Source organism: Ovis canadensis, chromosome 4 (assembly GCF_042477335.2).
Source record: "Ovis canadensis isolate MfBH-ARS-UI-01 breed Bighorn chromosome 4, ARS-UI_OviCan_v2, whole genome shotgun sequence".
Lineage (NCBI taxonomy): Eukaryota > Metazoa > Chordata > Mammalia > Artiodactyla > Bovidae > Ovis > Ovis canadensis.
The window spans coordinates 79,042,642-79,061,209 of NC_091248.1; the positions used below are offsets into that span (position 1 = coordinate 79,042,642).

General features: G+C 43.5%; 1 protein-coding gene across 6 annotated transcripts in view; it reads left to right on the forward strand.

The window, feature by feature from the left end:
• Positions 1-17,441: 17,441 nt before the first annotated feature.
• The window catches only part of PDE1C (phosphodiesterase 1C), a 541,038-nt gene continuing 539,911 nt past the window's right edge, over positions 17,442-18,568 (forward strand). For all 6 annotated transcript variants that reach the window (XM_069588072.1, XM_069588069.1, XM_069588073.1 and 3 more), the window contains exon 1: positions 17,442-18,093. In XM_069588072.1, the coding sequence (XP_069444173.1) occupies positions 18,009-18,093 (85 nt within the window). In that variant the 5' untranslated portion in view covers positions 17,442-18,008. The remainder of the gene's footprint in view (positions 18,094-18,568) is intronic.

The following is an 18,568-nucleotide window of genomic DNA, read 5'->3' on the forward strand; positions in this document are numbered from 1 at the left end:
CAGGCTGGGGAGGCGGCTGAGGCTCCTCTTGCAGGGACAGAAACCTCAGGTCAGTTCAAGGGCACAGTTCTGTATTCTAGGTGGGAGGTGGAAAGGAAGCCTGCCTGTGGTCTCTAACTAGCACTCGTCTCCTCTCTGCTTATTTATTTCTTTGAATTTGATTGAAAAAGGGAGAGGTTGAAAAAGTAAGAGGAAGTAGAAAGGCCAAAGGGTGGGAGTGTCTGGAAATTTCCACCCTGTGAGATAATGAAGACAGGCAACCTAGTGAAGCTGATGGAGACTTGGGCAGAATTCAGATTGGTCCCCATTTAGACGTGTCCACCTTGCTGCAGCTGGCCTCAGTTTCTTAATGTGTGAAATGGGCACAGTTGTGAGGGCCGAGATTCTTTCTGTAGGTGGAAAAGTCTGTCCCAGTGGTTGGACCTTGAGGAATAGGAGTTGAAAATGAGGACCTATTGACTCTTCTTTCAATTTAATTACTGAATTAACACCTTGTTTTTACCCTTTTCCAGTTCTTATTATTTCCAAAATGTGGTCCTGATTTCCAGCATTCTTCAGCAGTTCAATTTTCTCTGTAATTTGCTTCAGTTGTCACACATTTTTGAGTCAATCCTATAACCGTTTGCTGAATGCACGGTGCATGTCAATAACAATGCTTTGTGGTTTGGAGGGATATCTTCAAAATCACAGGGAGAATAATTATGTCAAGAGGCAACTCATTTGGAAAGTGGAAACCCAATAGCTTCCATTCTCTCACATGCCCTTTGTTGTCATGAGAGGCATTGTGTTAAAAATTCAGTTGCCAAATGTGAAAGGGAATTTATCACGATGAAAAAAATACCTTTTGGTAACTTAAATACCTGACAAAAGCATCTCAGTATTAAATCGTTAATTCGTTAGGACTCCCACCTGCTGCCAACTATAACTGCTTTCTTTTATCATGATAATACAGACTGCCTGATTCTCTGGTAGAGTTTTTGGGCAGCAGTGGAATCAACATCTGGCAAAATCTGCTTGTAACTCTGAGATTTCAGTCTTGTCAGTGTAGAGACTGTGCTTTCCCCACCCATGGAGGTTTTCATAATTCAAGATCATAATTTAGAATTGCCACCGCCCAAGTCTGCAGTCTGTTTCTTTTCGTACCATCTTGCCTTGCATGGCAAACAGGCATAATAGTTTTTTAAAGTATCAGTAAATAAGGTGTCACATTACTGATGCTGCCGTAGCAGGACTTTTCTATTAGATCCTGTTACGTTGGAAGAATGGAATCTCCTTTGAGAAGAGGAGCCCAAGAATTTTTAGGCTATGAGTGTGAAGTTTTCTTTACCAATTGGTGGTTAAAGATGCACCATTTATCCTGATTCATGGAGGCTGGTTCGAGCACATCCTTGATTTAGAAGCCTGATGTGTTAATTTCCATATTTCTTCTGTCAGAACCAGAATATTCAAGTGCTCATTCAACAAGTATTTATTAACTGCCTACTCAACACCAGGATTGCTCTAGGTATTTGGAATGCATCAGTGAGTAAAACAGGCATAGCCCTCATGAGGCTTATAGTCTACAGATGGGTCATTGATATGGCTCATGATAATTTAACATATTTTTTAAATCATAAAAATGATTAAACATGAAAAATACAGGAATAATTTTGAGACCCATGTTTATATTAACAACTGACTTTTTATTTGTTTTATTCCTTTTTATTTTTTTATTTAATAATTTTTTTGGCTACACCACACAGCTTGTAGGATTCTAGCTTCCTGACCAGGGACTGAACCCACGCCACCTCAGTGAAAGTGCCAAGTCCTAACCATTCGACCTCCAGGGAGCTTTTAATAACTGACTTTTAAAATGCTTTTCTTTTTTTCCCTCTAATTATGGGCAGAGTAAAAAATTTGGAGGACACATTAAAGAAGAAACTAAATTCCACCAAGGTTCCTGGGTAGGAGGATAAGCCTGAACTTGCTGCTTCTGGAAAACCAAGTAACCTGTAACTCCAGCATTACACTATAGACATTATTACCACTTTGGTGTGTTTCCTCTCTGTCTTTCTGAAGTGCATCTTTTACCTGGTTGTGACCACACTGTATCTTAGATAGTTTGCTATTTTTTCCCTAAATATAGTTTAACTTTACTCTCACTAACTGGGTTTTTCTGTGACATTTTCTCCAAAACATCAGCATCCTTATCATTATCATCATCAGTAGAGGCCACATCCAGGACACAAAGTGTGTGTGGTGTGTGTGTGTGGCTAGCTGTGTGTATCTGTGTGGGTGTGTGTTTGCTGGTGATAAGGGACGTATTTGCTGTCCTGTTGAAAGTGAATCACTAAGCTGGAACAAAGTCCTGGATGAATTTAGCTAGCAGTGAACAACAGATGGGGGAGAATCTCTCTATTAAAACTCATTCCAACAAATAGTTGGATCCAGTCTGATGTCAGAAATCTCCATTGGAGCTGCCTGTCTGTTCTCTTTGGTTCCAGGGTTCTTGGTGCTCTTGATGATTCTGTTGCCAGGGTTGCCTCTGAGAGGAGCTACCTTCTCTGGGGATTTCAGAACCACAGAAGGAAAGATCTTCTAACTGAATCTAACGCCATAATCCATTCTGTGTCATTGGAGGGCTTGAAAGTAGATGCATGGGTAAAATACTTAGTCTGGAGCCTGGCACGCGGTGCCCGTTAGATCCCAAAGGCCACTCCATTAGACCCCTAAGAAACCACGCTCCCTTCCCCACAGGCAGGTGCAGGTGCTGCCGCCTCTGCCCTCAACAGCTATCCATCTGGGACCTACTGCTGTGCAACTTGTAACCTTGGCTGCTCTGTACATATAATAACCCCTATTCCTCAGAGCCTCCTCAAGCACCTTTGATGTGCAAATTTTGCTGGCCTACTGAAGATTATTCACCAAGTTTCTTTGTTATGCCCCCGCCTCCTAACAAATAACTGATGCTATTGTACTTCTAGATACTTATGTTTTCTAGTTACAGAAAGGAAAAAGTGCAATTTCAACTACTACATGAATTATCCTATTGGCTGCTTTCTAATGCCAGAGCTATAATGTGCTATTTTTTTTAAAAACTTTTTATTTTGTAATGGGATGTAGCCAATTAACAATGTTGTGATGGTTTCAGGTGAACAGTGAAGGGACTCAGCCACACATATACCTGTATCCATTCTCACCCATGTAACAACATTCTATTAAAATTGTTTATACTCTCAAAACTTCTGTAAGTGATAATACCAGTATCAGGCCACATGAAAAAGAGGGGTTCTTTCGGGGCAAAACTTTAATTTGTATCATGGCTGTGAGCTTAGGTGCTTTTTTTGACTTCAGACCAAAAGGTTACAACTCTGATTTGGGGGCAGATTTTTCCCTCAGCCCTTGGCAGAGGTGTAAACTATGTCTGCTTCTGGTAAATTGAAAATTCGGTCAAAATAGTGAAGAGGGGAGGGTTTAAAATGGATCTCCGTTCACCAAACCCTCTTTTTTTTTTAAAGCAATATTTATTTATTTATTTGGCTGTGCTGGGTCTTAGTTGAGGCAAGCAGGATCTTTGATCTTCATTGTAGCATGCAGAATCTTTAGCTGTGGCATGCAGGATCTAATTCCCTGACCAGGGCTTGAACACAGGGCCCCCTGCATTGGGAGCATGAAATCTTTCTTAGCCACGGGACTACAAGGGAAGTCCCTCAAACCTTCTTTTCTTTCCTAATTTCATTTTCCAGAGCCCCTCTTGCAGTCTGATGGGGCCATATGACTAATTCCGGCTAATGGAATGTAGAAGAAGGAATAAGTGTTTCTTTCAGGCTCTTGGGGGAGGTCATTGAGGAGATGTGACTGCTGGTTGACCTGTGAGCTGGATCCAGGCATTTGGAGGCTCCCCACCCCCTCCTCTGCCCTTGGCCACTTGCCTCCCCTATTTTCAGAAGTTCTCCAAAGATACAGCTTTAAGATAGAATGTAGTATTGAGACTACCTGGATGGCAGTGTGACTGAACCCAGTTAGGTCCTCTATATAAACTTTTAAGATTTGGCATGTGTGTTTGTGAAGACTTACTCATCTTGCGGCTGCCTAAGACAAGCCTGGTAGGAAAGTTCTCTTGTTTATTAAACCTGCCACCCGGTAATCTTCAGTGGCCTGCCTCTTTCTTCAGCCTCTCCCTGCCTTCTGCATTTTGGGTTCTGTAATGAGCAAGAAATAAACCTTTATTGTGGTGTCTGGCCACTGAGAATTTGGATATTTGTTACAGAAATTAGCTACACAAACTAATACAGGATTTGGCTCATAAATATTAGTTTTTTTTTTTTTTCTGTTGGTCTCCATGAAGCGCAGAATGTCAGAGTCCTCTCAAGGAAGTCTGAACTGAAAAGAGCTGATAGGGTATGTCTAAGAAAAGCCCTTGAGAGAAAGTCAGGAGTCAAGCAGGAAAGCCAGATACATTGCCAATGGCACATAGTAGGGTTCGCAAGGAAGACACGGCCTCGGGTCAGGAGCCAGATAGGAACGTTATGATGGATTTGAAACAAATTGGAAACAGACCAGGAGTGTTTGGGATAAATGCTGCAAACTGACAGTGGTTCTCATCCTTGGCTTCTCTCTGGAGTATCTGGGGAGCTTTAAAAACCACCAATTCTTAGCCTTCCATCCCCATTCAAGACCAGTGAATCAGAATCTATTTTGGCAAGCCCTGATGTCTATGTGATCAGCTCATGATCACACTGGTGATTTCAGCATGCTGTTGTTGTTGAGACTCACTGCTGTGAACAGGATTGAAGCATCTGTGCTTCACCTTTACTGAACACTGGGTACTAGTGTGAGGCATGCTTGGATGACCTGAAGGGACTGAATAATATGATGGTGTGCTAGATAAAGGTCGGAGATAGTTGCAGCCAGAAGAAACCATGGCTCATACACACTATTCCTCAAGACATCTGTGACTTTTTTTCCTGCAGAGATATGGAAGGTCAGCCTGAGGGCTGCCATGGTGCCTTTGAATTCCATTCCCTATGCCCTTGGTGCTCTGATCAGGAGAATATCTCAGAGTTCTGGAGCCCAAAGGCCCCTTCCATGTTGTCCTGAGTCATGTTCATGCCATCTTGGGGAACAATGGAGCTTCATGTTTATGAGGCTGGCATGTGAAACAGCAGGGAGTTGTTCATAGTAGCCACTGTGGATAACAAGGCATAATGATAGTGACTGCTAGTACAGTATTATGCCTTTGAGGGTGTGGGCAAGTTGAATGGAAGTCAGATTTAAACTGAGCTTAAATACCTGCTATGATTTCTGGAAACCTTACCCAGTTCAGTGCCAGCTTATTAAAGTAGACCAAAGTTTTAGTCTAAAGAGGAATACTGAAAGGCTTTGCTGTGGGCAGAGGAATTACCAGCTCTAATCTGACTTTTTTTCTTTGGGAAACACTATACTTTTGGAGGTTTACGCAGTTCTGTGACCACTGTGCACTATTCATTTGTTCATTCATTAATTCAAAACCCACTCCAGTATTCTTGCCTGGAGAATCCCATGGACAGAGGAACCTGGCAGGCTACAGAGTTGGACACGACTGAACTAACTTAGCACACACTACTTTCAAAGGTCTTTTTGAAAGCACTTTCACTTGTAACTTGTGGATTTATAGGGCTCTGCAAGAGAGGCAGGTTGATACCCATTTTATAGGAGAAGAAAGTAAGAGGGCAATTAAACCACTTGCCTGAGGTCACATATGTGACAGCCCCTGTATTGTCACCCAAGGTTTCTGATTCAGGTTCAAGGTCTCCCCAGGGAGAAGAGCCAATGGCTGCAGAAAGTTGGAGAGGAGAAAGGTGCTGGCCAAGGCTAATGTTCCCTTCCAAACCTAGCATCGAGAGGGTCCTGAAACAAAGCATGATGTGAATTCAAGTCTATTTTAACTGTTTCACCATGGGGAAAAGTGTGTGAATCTAAAGGCGGATGAGGAAACAGAGGTGACCCAGAGGGGTCTTCAGGAGTCATCAAGTGCCCCGAGGTTGCTTGGGCCAAGAAGCACAGTCAGATCCGTGGAGAGAAAGAGATCTCCTCACAGACTCATTGTGTCGAGGGCTTCTGGCGCTCAGGCCACCTTTCTCAAATTGCCTTTGGCATTCAGACCTTTCTTAAGGTGTAGAATATGATCCCTGCAGGTTCTTGGATTCCTGGGAGAACTACTTGATGGTCACTAGTATCCATTCCCCATCTTCTCCAAATTCTTTCTTATTGCCTTTGTATTAGACAAAGAAACACAACCAACAGGATTTATCTGTCTTTCTATCTCTCTACCTATCTATCTATCTCCACAGAGAGAGAGTGGTTTATTTTAAGGAGTTGGCTCATGTGACTGTAGAAGCTTGGCAAGTCCAGAATTTGCAAGGTAGGGTGACAGACTGGACACCTAGGGAAGAGTTGCAGTTTGAGTACAAAGACTGTCTGCTGGTAGAATTCCTTCTTTCTAGGGGGAGGTCAGTCTTTTCTGTAGTAAGATCTTCAACTAATTGGACAAGGCTCATCTAAATTATAGAAGGTAATCAGCTTTCCACAAAGTTGACTGACTTAAATATTGATCTCACCCTCCTCCCCCGCAAATATTCACAAACACTCTGTGAAACATCCAGAATGTTTGACCACTGAGCTGGGTACCATGGTCTGGCCAAACTGACATAAAATTAGCCATCACAGTCCTCTTGCCCATCACATGCACACTCTACTTGTCAAAGTGTGCATGGAAAATGAAACATCCAAATGCCCACTCTGACAGGAAGTCCCCTAGATATGAATGGGTTCGGTTCCGGGAGCACGTTTTTAAGTCCAATTTGTTCATAAGTCCAGTTTGTTTGTAAGTTCAACAAAGTTAGCCTAGGTACCCAGCCAACACAATTGGCTATATAGTTCAGTTCAGCTCAGTTCAGTTCAGTCACTCACTTGTGGCCAACTCTTTGTGACCCCATGAATTGCAGCACACCAGGCCTCCCTGTCCATCACCAACTCCCAGAGTTCACTCAAACTCATGTTCATCAAGTCAGTGATGCCATCCAGCTATCTCATCCCTGTCGTCCCCTTCTCCTCCTGCCCCCAATCCCTCCCAGCATCAGGGTCTTTTCCAAGGAGTCAACTCTTCGCATGAGGTGGCCAGAGTATTGGAGTTTCAGCTTCAGCATCAGTCCTTCCAATGAACACCCAGGACTGATCTCCTTTAGGATGGACTGGTTGAATCTCCTTGCAGTCCAAGGGACTCTCAGGAGCCTTCTCCAACACCACAGTTCAAAAGCATCAATTCTTCAGCACTCAGCTTTCTTCACAGTCCAACTCTCACATCCATACATGACCACAGGAAAAACCATAGCCTTGACTAGACGGACCTTTGTTGGAAAAGTAATGTCTCTGCTTTTGAGTATGCTATCTAGGTTGGTTATAACTTTTCTTCCAAGGAGTAAGCGTTCTTTTAATTTCATGGCTGCAGTCACCATCTGCAGTGATTTCAGAGCCCCCCAAAATAAAGTCTGACACTGTTTCCACTGTTTCCCCATCTATTTGCCATGACATGATAGGACCAGATGCCATGATCTTCGTTTTCTGAATGTTTAGTTTTAAGCCAACTTTTTCACTCTCCTCTTTTACTTTCATCAAGAGGCTTTTTAGTTCCTCTTCACTTTCTGCCATAAGGGTGGTGTCATCTGCATATCTGAGGTTTTTGATATTTCTCCCGGGAATCTTGATTCCAGCTTATGCTTCTTCCAGTCCAGCGTTTCTCATGATGTACTCTGCATATAAGTTAAATAAGCTGGGTGACAGTATACAGCCTTGATGTACTCCTTTTCCTATTTGGAACCAGTCTGTTGTTCCATGTCCAGTTCTAAATGTTGCTTCCTGACCTGCATATAGGTTTCTCAAGAGGCATGTCAGGTGGTCTGGTATTCCCATCTCTTTCAGAATTTTCCACAGTTTATTGGGATCCACATAGTCAAAAGCTTTGGCATAGTCAATAAAGCAGAAATAGATGTTTTTCTGGAACTCTCTTGCTTTTTCCATGATCCAGAGGATGTTGGCAATTTGATCTCTGGTTCCTCTGCCTTTTCTAAAACCAGCTTGAACATCTGGAAGTTCACGGTTCACATATTGCTGAAGTCTGGCTTTGAGAATTTTGATCATTACTTTATTAGCGTGTGAGATGAATGCAATTGTGTGGTAGTTTGAGCATTCTTTGGCATTGCCTTTCTTTGGGATTGGAATGAAAACTGCCCTTTTCCAGTCCTGTGGCCACTGCTGAGTTTTCCAAGTTTGCTGGCATATTGAGGGCAGCACTTTCACAGCATCATCTTTCAGGATTTGAAATAGCTCCACTGGAATTCCATCACCTCCACTAGCTTTGTTCATAGTGATGCTTCCTAAGGCCCACTTGACTTCACATTCCAGGATGTCTGGCTCTAGGTGAGTGATCACACCATTGTGATTATCTGGGTCATGAAGATCTTTTTTGTACAGTTGTGTGTATTCTTGCCACTTCTTAATATCTTCTGCTTCTGTTAGGTCCATACCATTTCTGTCCTTCATCGAGCCCATCTTTGCATGAAATGTTCCCTTGGTGTCTTTAATTTTCTTGAAGAGATCTCTAGTCTTTCCCATTCTGTTCTTTTCCTCTATTTCTTTGCATTGATTGTTGTACTGTAATAGGTTTATAATACTTTTCATACAAATAATACATAAAAAACACAAAAACAAAGAAAAGGTTTTAAATCTGACAGAACAGTAGTACAGTACAACAGCTGGCATACAGGGGCTGGCATTGAGTGAACAGGCAAGAAGAGTATTGGCTGGAGAGGGAGAGGAGGTGGGAGATGGTAGAGGTGAAATATTGTCAGACTAGGAGACAGAGGGCACGCTGCAATTTCACTCATTCCTGATTTTGATGGAACACATGTTCACATCTTTGAAAGTTTGCAACTTGAAGGTTAATATGTGGGGGACTTGCTGGAGTTAGAATCTTCTTTATAACAAGCAAATCTGATTTGAGCAATGTACCATTCTGTCAAGGCCCTGTCTCTGCCCCGTGCTCTCACCACTCTCAGCTGCTGCACTGGCATTTCTTTGCCTGAGAACTTCATCTGGCCACTGGATCTTGCTCTGCTGTCTTTTCAACAAGTCAAGAACACAGTCTGACTTCTGTCTCCATGGGTTCTGCATCTGTGGATTTGGCCAACAGCATATTAAAAATATTTGAAACAAAATTCCAGAAAGTTCCTAAAAAGCAGAACTTGAATTTTCCATGCTCAAGCAACTAATTATATAGCATTCATATTGTATTATCATAAGTAATGGGGCTTCCCTGGCGGCTTAGACGGTAGAGAATCACCCATAATGCAGAAGACCCAGGGTTCCATCCCTGGGTCGGGAAGACCTAGAGAAGGGAATGACTACCCACTCCACTGTTCTTGGCTGGAGAATTCCTATTATTATTAGTATTATAAGTAACCTAGAGATGATTTAAATTCTATCGGAGGATGTAGTCAATGTATAATCAAACACTATACATTTTATGTGATCCTTGAGCATCTAAGGATGCTGAAGCATCTGAAGGTGGGGTCCTGGAACCAATCTCCTGCAGACACCTGGGAACTGGTGCCTTCTGAGAGCGACCCTAAACTTTCCCTCTCCTGGTTGACAGTTGAGGCATGTGCCTCGCCCTAGCTCCTGGTGCTCTGTGGAGGATGAAGCTGCTGTTGCCCACAGGACTAGCTTGTCTTTACTGCTACTTTCTCTTCTTGATCAAACTTCCCCACTCCCTTCCTGAGAGTGCTCATCTCCTATAAAAGCATCTTACAAAATGCAGATTTGATCTCTGGGTTGGGAAGATTCCCCTGGAGAAGGGCATGGCAACCCACTCCAGTATCCTTGCCTGGAGAATCCCCTGGACAGAGGAGCCTGGCGGGCTACAGTTCATGGAGTCACAAAGAGTTGGACATGACTGAAGCAACTTAGGACATGCACGTACACAGTGTTCCAAAGTACCTGGCTTTCTGACATCCTCACTGAATAGCTGAATTAATAATTTATGTGGCACTTAATAATAAATATTCTTATAATTTAAACCACCCAAGTCAGGGCTTTTTCCTACCACTTGAAGTTGGCAGAAAACATATTAAATGAAAATTAGGACAATATCTAACATCAAGAAATGTCTGAATGTCAAGTATTATTTGAAACGTCATCATATAAGCTTATTTGATTATTTTAACAATCCTTGCAGAATGTTTGCAGGCTTCCCAGGTGTTGCTAGTGGTAAAAATCCCGCCTGCCAATGCAGGTAGATGTAAGACCTGGGTTGGGAAAATCCCCTGGAGGAGAGTGCAGCCACCTGCTCCAGTATTCTTGCCTGGAGAATCCCATGGACAGAGGAGCCTGGCAGGCCACAGTCCATAGGGTCACAAAGAGTTGGACATGACTGAAGTGACTTGGCACACACACACACACACACACACACACACACGGCACTGCTGCTTGGGGAAGTGATCTGGGCTGGAACTAGATACTTGAGAGTCATTAACAGAGCTATCAAAGTGAAGAGGATTGCTCCGTGGAGAGGGAAGAGAGTGAGAAGAGGTTCTTGCATAAGAGCTTCCCTGGTTAATGACAACAGTGAAGGAACTGGCCAAGAAAGCTGCAGGGAAAACCAGGAGCAGGTTGTACTCTGGATGCCCAGGGAACAAAAGGCATCCTAAACATTGCCACCATGGTTCACAGAGTTAAACACGCCAGGAGGCTGAGAAGATGAAGGCCACAACATGCCCACTAAATGCAGTGATGCCTAAGTGACAAAAGTGCTGTGGAACAGGGAGGGCAATGGAGGGTGGTGGTGGGTGGGAGAGTGCCAGAGCATTTCCTGAGGTTTCTTGCTGAGCCAGGCCCCGTCCAAGCTCCAGATTCCAGCTCTCAGGAAGCCTGTGGGTATCTGCTGCTCAGTTGAGAGATGGAGGCTCAGAACCATTGCTTTTCATTGCTTAAGGGATGACTGATACTCCAGAGCCTTGGGCCCATGGTGAATGAGCCCTGGGCCTCTTCTTTTTGCCTCTGGGTATGACTTATCTCAAGAACTCTATGCAGGAATAACACACAAAAGGGACCTAGAGTCCTAGTGATGATGATGATGTTAAAAATAACATGACATGTATTGATGGGAATTCCCCAGTGGTCCAGTGGTTAGGATTCCATGTCTTCACTGCCAAACACGTCGATTCAGTTCTGGCTGGGGAATTAAGATCCTGCAAACCACATGGCTTGGCCAAAATGAAAAAAGAAAACACAACCATATATTGAGAGTTTACTATGAGTCAGGTTGAGGGCAAGTCTTTAATAGAAATTATCTCAGTATAACTCATGTATCCCCTGTAAGATAGTTACTACATCTCCATTTTACAGAAAATAAAAATTGAGACTCATAGAGGCTAAGCTACCTGCTCAAGGTCACACAGCTAGCAAACAGAGAAGCTTTTTGTTCTGTTATAAATGTTGTTAACATGTTTATTATGAGTTGGCTCTAAAGCTCATCACAGAGGAAGCTAGAGGGTGGATGAAGAGAGGCAATGACTAAGAATGACTCTTCTGCCCCCATCATGTCACCTCCTGGCTGTGCAGCATTGTGTGTTACATCCGTGTTCACTGCTTAACTGATCACATGTTTCAGCCTACTCTGTGCCAGGCACTGTGCTTGGGCTGAGATGGAAGACCTACCCTGCTACCGGCAGCTCATATCCTCTTGGGGGGACCAGCTTGCACACAAGCAGCGTGAGTGCAGTGCAGTGGTTCCAGGATAGAGACATGCGGTGGGGCCCGGGGGAGGCTTAAAGTAGAGTGTCCTCTTCCCTCCAGAAGAGGCAGGCAGGAAATCCTTTCTGGAGGACCTGGGACATCAGTGGAGACTTCAAGGATGAGGAGAAGGTCTCTAGGCAAACCAGGTGGACTGAGGGGGAAGAACAGTCCAGGTTTGATAATCCGGGTTAGAAAAAACAAATTCAGGGCTCTCATTTTGGTCTCTGCTCCTCCACTGCAGAGTGTCTCCAGTTCTTCAAATCTCCTAACTGCAAAAGGCTATCAGAAAATTCTCCCTAGATTCTTAGAGCCAAAAGGAATGGATTTACTCTAATTTGCTTCTGCTATTATGGAGAAGGCATTGGTCTGGGAGTTGCTCAGCTAGTATTTTTTGGAACATGGAAGGATTTTTTGAGATTCTGAAGGCAGGTGTAGGAAAACTCATTTTCACAAATGCACTAATGGTATGTAAACTTAGAAAAAACATTGACAAATGGATGGAGGCCATCTCTATCACAAAGAAAAACTGTCTCACCGTGCAAATAAAATTCTATAATCTCCATTAGGGGCTTCTCTGTTGGCTCACTGGTAAAGAATCCACCTGCAATGCAGGAGACTCGGGGTTCAATTCTTGGGTTGGGAAGGTCCCCTGGAGCAGAAAATGGCAACCCACTCCAGTATTCTTGCCTGGGAAGTCCCATGGTCAGAGGAGCCTGGCAGGTTACTGTCTATGGGGTTGCAAAGAGTTGGACACGACTTAACAACTAAACCATCACCACTTCCAATCTGCATCAGGGCTTCAAGGCATCTTTCTGGGAAATTTTTCTGACCCTCAGGTGTGTAGGTACTTTGCTTTTTATTCTGTTTATTTAGATAGTCATTGCCTTCCCTGGGCCTAATTAATACAAGAAACAAGAATAGGCTCTAGGGAAGCAATAAGGTGGAAGCAAACTGAAGCAGAAAAGGGTGTTAGGAGAGCTGGAGAGGAGTTGCTTCCATAAGCGTAGATTTTCTGAGACTGGTGTTTTGTTCTGAGCGCTGGTTCCACAGACTGTTCAGGACTTTCTTTTCCTATAAAGTCCTCAAAGGCAGGGACCATTTCCTGGTTAGCAGCAATGCCTATCACGTAGTTGGCACTTGGTAATGTTAGTGTCATTCCACCCTTTCTCTGTTTATTTATTAATTTTTTCTTCTTTACATCTCTCCTTGAAGGGACTGTGTTTGATGGATTAGCTAGGATTCAAGATGGCAAGCAACAGAAACTCCCATCTGCTAGCTCACTCACAAAGAGGGAATGTAGTGTAAGATACTAGAGCATCTCATAGAATTTGCGAGGAGATGCTTTTTAGATTCAGGCTGGAACTGGGCCTGGAATTTCCTGTAACTTTCTCTTCACCTCTCACAATTTCTACTCCCAGCAAAGATACTCATTAGTCTTATCTGGGTTGTATCAATTTCAGCCAGAAGAGAAGGGCTGAAGTTCAGAAACTTCACTGCCTATAGCATTTCTGTGATGATGTGACTGCAACGGGGTCCTCCCCACCAATTTAGAGTAGTTGTCACACAGCTGAGGATGTCCATGAGGGCTATAAACAATGCTTTTATTGAGGCAATTTGGTTTTATAATTCTTGGGCGACTAGAGAATTCCAAATGAAGTGCTGGGGAATTGTCTTCTCTTTCGTACGACAAAAAATTATTTTCTTAGAAAACTGACTTTTTGATAACACATGCTACATATAGTCTCATCTTTTTCTGCTGCTACTGCTAAGCCGCTTCAGTCGTATCAGACTCTGTGCGACCCCATAGACAGCAGCCCACCAGGCTCCGCTGTCCCTGGGATTCTCCAGGCAAGAATACTGGAGTGGGTTGCCATTTCCTTCTCCAATGCAGGAAAGTGAAAAGTGAAAGTGAAGTCACTCAGTCGTGCCCGACTCTTAGTGACCCCATGGACTGCAGCCTACCAGGCTCCTCCGACCATAGGATTTTCCAGGCAAGAGTACTGGAGTGGGGTGCCATTGCCATCTTTTTCTAGATGTTTAGAAACCAATGAACACTAGTTTAACAGTGTTAGCTCTTAAGAGTGTTAGCTGTTAACACTCTTTCTCTTACATGGAAACAGTTACCAGCCCCTACACAGGGAGTATCAAGGGACATGACATTAGCACCTGAGTCAGATGAGTTTCCTGCCAGATTTTTATTTTTCCATGTATAGTTGTTATATTTTGAAGGACATTATCTGATCCATGAGTTATGAACTGATTTAAATACTGAATTCATCCTCTCCTACTTTCTTGGGATGAAACCAGATTCATGCATTATCTTGGGAGAAATTAATTTTAACCTAATTAATCTTGCTAATAACTGGATCAAACTCTTATGTATATTGTTTCTTTCCTTTGTACCTTCCTTGTTAGAATCTATTCCAGTAATTAAAAACAGATCAGTGATTTATTTTATAAATCAAACTTATTTTTCAGTAAATAAGTCACTTTATAGCAAATACAATAGTATTTACTTATTTTATAAAAAATAGAAACAGAAGTTATCTAAGCCTAGACAGGTGTAAGATACTTACGATAATCTAGGAATCAGCAAACATTTTCTCTAAAGGGACATATAGCAAATATTTTTGGATTTGCAGTCCATACAGTCTTGGGCACAACCACTCAACTCTGCCTGTTGGTTTAAAAGCAGCCACACACAATATGTAAACAGATGAGTGTAACTATGTTCCAATAAAACTTTATTTGTGGACACTGAAATTTGTATTTCATGAAGTTTTAATGTGTTACATGTTCTTCTTTTGAATGGGAAATTTTTGAAATTTTCAATCACTCAATCACTTTTTTAGCTTGAAGATTCTACAAAAACAGGTGACAGACTGGATCTGACCTGCAGGTCTGTTTGATGACCTCTTGCTCAGTTGTGTCTGACTCTTTGTGATCCCATGGACTATAAAGTCCACGAAATTCTCCAGACCAGAATACTGGAATGGGTGGCCATTCCCTTCTTCAGGGGATCTTCCCAACCCAGCGATTGAACCCAGGTCTGCCTTGTTGCAGGTGGATTCTTTGCCAGCTAAGCCACCAGAGGAGCCCAAGAATACTGGAGTGGGTAGCCTATCTCTTCTCCAGAGGATCTTCCTGCCCAGGGTCTTTGAACCAAGGTCTCCTGCATTGCAGGTGGATTCTTTACCAGCTGAGCTACCAGCTGTATTTGTGGACACTGAATTTTGAATTTAATGTAGTTTTAATGTGTTACATGTTCTTCTTTTGAATGGTAAATTTTTGAATTTTTCAATCACTCAATCACTCTTTTAGCTTGAAGATTCTACAAAGACAGGTGAACAGACTGGATCTGACCTGCAGGTCTGTTTGCTGACCCCTGCTCTAACAATAAGGGCATAGGATTCACCCATCTACTTGGGTATCTTGGTTTAGTTTTCTTATTTCACAGGCATTCTTAAAGGAGCATTCCTGAAAGAACAAAGCAATGCTTCTGTTGATCTTGGTGTTGAACTCATTCTTTCTTGGCTTATGGAATGTTAGTATTCGACTTCACTTGGTGTGGAGTAAGAGCATCACGCCGAGAAGGTTGCTTTTAAGTCTTTGCACTTGAAGCAGCACAGTCAGTGGTTCTGTAGGTGTGCAGTTTCTAAAACCAGGGAGAGAGAGAACAATTCTGGGGAGAAGCAATTTAAAACCAGTTCTAATTGTTCACGCAAGTTATTTTTACCAGTCTTAGGGGACAGATAAATGATCACATTGTTATTATTTTTATAGATTATATTTCAAAAAGCTTTTCTGCTAAGAGTGATTAAATACCAAGTTTTAATTTCACTCACTCAGGAAAAATTTTCCATCCCATTAGGATTTTTTTTTTTCTTGATAACTTACCGTAGGAAACTATAACTCAGGGCTTTCAGGAACCTCATTACAGAACTTCCAGTGACACTGAAGACATGTGATTTTGCTAAATATTTGGGAAGGTGGGAGAAATACAGGGAAATGAGAATGATAAGAAAATTTGGGGATTACTATATTAAAATGCATTATATATAGTATATGCTATTATATGTACTATTATATATAGCATATGTAGTATACTATATATAATATATATAGTATATAGTCATACATATATAAACACTTTACAGATAAATTTTTTTCTCTATAAAATTAATGATAACAATAGCAAAAATATATTATTGCTATGAAGAAGAATTTTCTACAGTGTCTACATGGTGAAACTTGGGAGTCACCTGGTAATTGCAAAAACTAAATGTCCACGGTATGCCTAAGTTTCACCTATTTCTTCTCAACTTAATCCTCATTGTAAGATCAGGAAAGCAAGACTCAGGGAGGTCTAGTACCTTCCTCAAGGTCATATATTTGGTAAGTGGTGGAGCCAGATTTCAGACTCAGGTCTGTCTATCCCTAGAGCTTTCTTCATGCTTCCTCATTGTAACCAGTCCCAGTTTCAAAGAATGCCTCGGGGTTTGAGGCATGCTCTACTACCAAGCGAGGATGTGCCATTCTGTGTGATGAGTTCTGTGATATCCATTGCTTTTTTGGATCAATCAATCTTGCCATTGATCTCAGCAAATTATCAATGTGGTTCTAGGTCGTACCATAGAGAATTTTTAATTGAAATTCCAACTATATTTGACATTAAAAAAACCCTCATTTCTCTCAAAGTATATGGTAAATTGAGGAAGATTCAGGTCCTGAGATATTAATCTGATTTCCATGGGGCTTGAGAGGTTTATGGTTCCCCTAAAATTGCATGTGGAATATTGCACATGTGTGTGTATGTGGCTTTTTTTTGAGAGAAGAGTTCTAATTTTAGTTAGATTCTGAAGACTTATGACCACTGTTCCCTAAACTCAGAAACAACTAGGGATATACCTGATTGACTCATTAATATTGACAAGTGCTTGGCAATTGTGTTAAATTCCATCACAACAAATGAGGTTGACTTAACTAGTTCTTTAATAACCTGAGCATAACACTGTCATTCCATGTGTTACACTGGGTGTACTCCGCCAAGGGATTCAACTCTGATCTCATTAATGTGAGCTTCCCAGCCCCTGACAAAGAACACTACAACTGTAAATCCTTAGCAATGCTTGCTGATTGGAGGGAATGATTTCCCTCACATAAACCTTGCCTGACTCAGTCATTTCAGGTACTGGAAGGATCAGTAATTGATTTGGTATTATAAAGTGAAGCTCCTCTATCCAGACACGGCCACTTTTTAGCTGTAGGACCTTAGTCCAGCCCCTGTCCACCTGAGTTTCCTCTTCTGTGACAAGAGGGGTTAGCCGTAGGGTTGGTTAAATCTCTACCACCTCCACAAGTTCCAGGAATGTCTATTTGGCAACACACTTTGCCAAATCAATTTGACAAAACCAAATTGGAAAGAGTTCGGACAGTTCGTTTGGAAGAGACTAGAACTTGCGCATTTTAGAACCTCTGCATGAAAGCGCTTAGCCACCAATATGGGTTACTTTGATAATTATCTGCTGGCCCGGGACTGCCGAGAAGTAATCTTATCAGGGTTCCAGGCTAGTTCAGGGGACAGCTGCTGGGAGGAAGTGGGCGTGGCGATCTCCCCGACTTCCTTGTTTGGAGCAAACTTTGGCAGCATCTGACCGGCTTGGATGTTTGCTTTTCCATCTGTTGATGTGTTTTTTGGGAGCTCTCTTGCCTGCCAGAGAAAACATCCAAACGAAGCACGACGCCACATCTTAGCCATTCCCTTAAGTCCCCAAACCCCACCAGCCTCCAGAGAGGGGAAGCCGAAGCTGAGAAAGAAAACAGACGTGCCTGGAGCGCGCTGGCTTCCAGGGAGAAGGTGGCAAAGACACGGATTTCGGTACCCACCCACCCACAAGCCCGTATCCACGCGCGCGGGTGCGCGTCGACTCCCTTTGTTCGCACTCCTCTCGTGGTATCTGGAACCTGGCACTGGAGATGGGGCATTTGCGAGGCTCGCTGGCTCCGCCGTGCGCCTAGTGCGTTAGTCGACTTCGCGCTCGCGGTGCCAGCAGCCGGCGCGCTCCGCTCTCAGCGAGCGGCGGACCGGCGGGGACAGCGCGCCGCGCGCCCGGGTAGGGGACGCGGCTGAAAGCGGGGCGCCGGCGCCGGGGTGCGCGCCCCTCCGCTGGGGACCTCGGGACGCCGCTGGCCGAGCCATGACGGACGCCAGCAACAAGAAAGAGGGCTTCAAAAAATGCCGGAGCGCCACTTTCAGCATCGATGGCTACAGCTTCACCATCGGTGAGAACTTTCCGCCCTCTGCCCTACTTCCGGCTTCCCGGGGGGTGGCGAGGCTCCTTCTGAGCCAGGGAGGTGGGTGGTCGGAGTGGGCCTGGGTCGCGAGGCGCTCGCCAAGCGGGAGACCCGGGGAGCGGCGACAGTGCCGGAAAGTCGCGTGTGTCCGGGGCTGTCCCCGCGGTGCCCCTCCCGCCGCTCTAAGCCGGCATCCCGCTTAAGCTGGTTTTTAGGGTCACACCTTTCTGAAACTGCTCCATTTCCTCGCTGCGATTTTAGTAACGCAAGCTCGGAGAGGAGGGATAGAGGCACGGATGGAGGCAGAGAGATAGAAAGGTACGGGGAGAGAGAGCGACACAAAGACGTGCACGACAGACAGTAAGAGACGCAGAAAGACACACAGATAGGAGAGACCGCACGACAAGAGGCATCCGGACAGATCCACTAGTAGACACACCTAGACACCAGTTCAGAAATATGA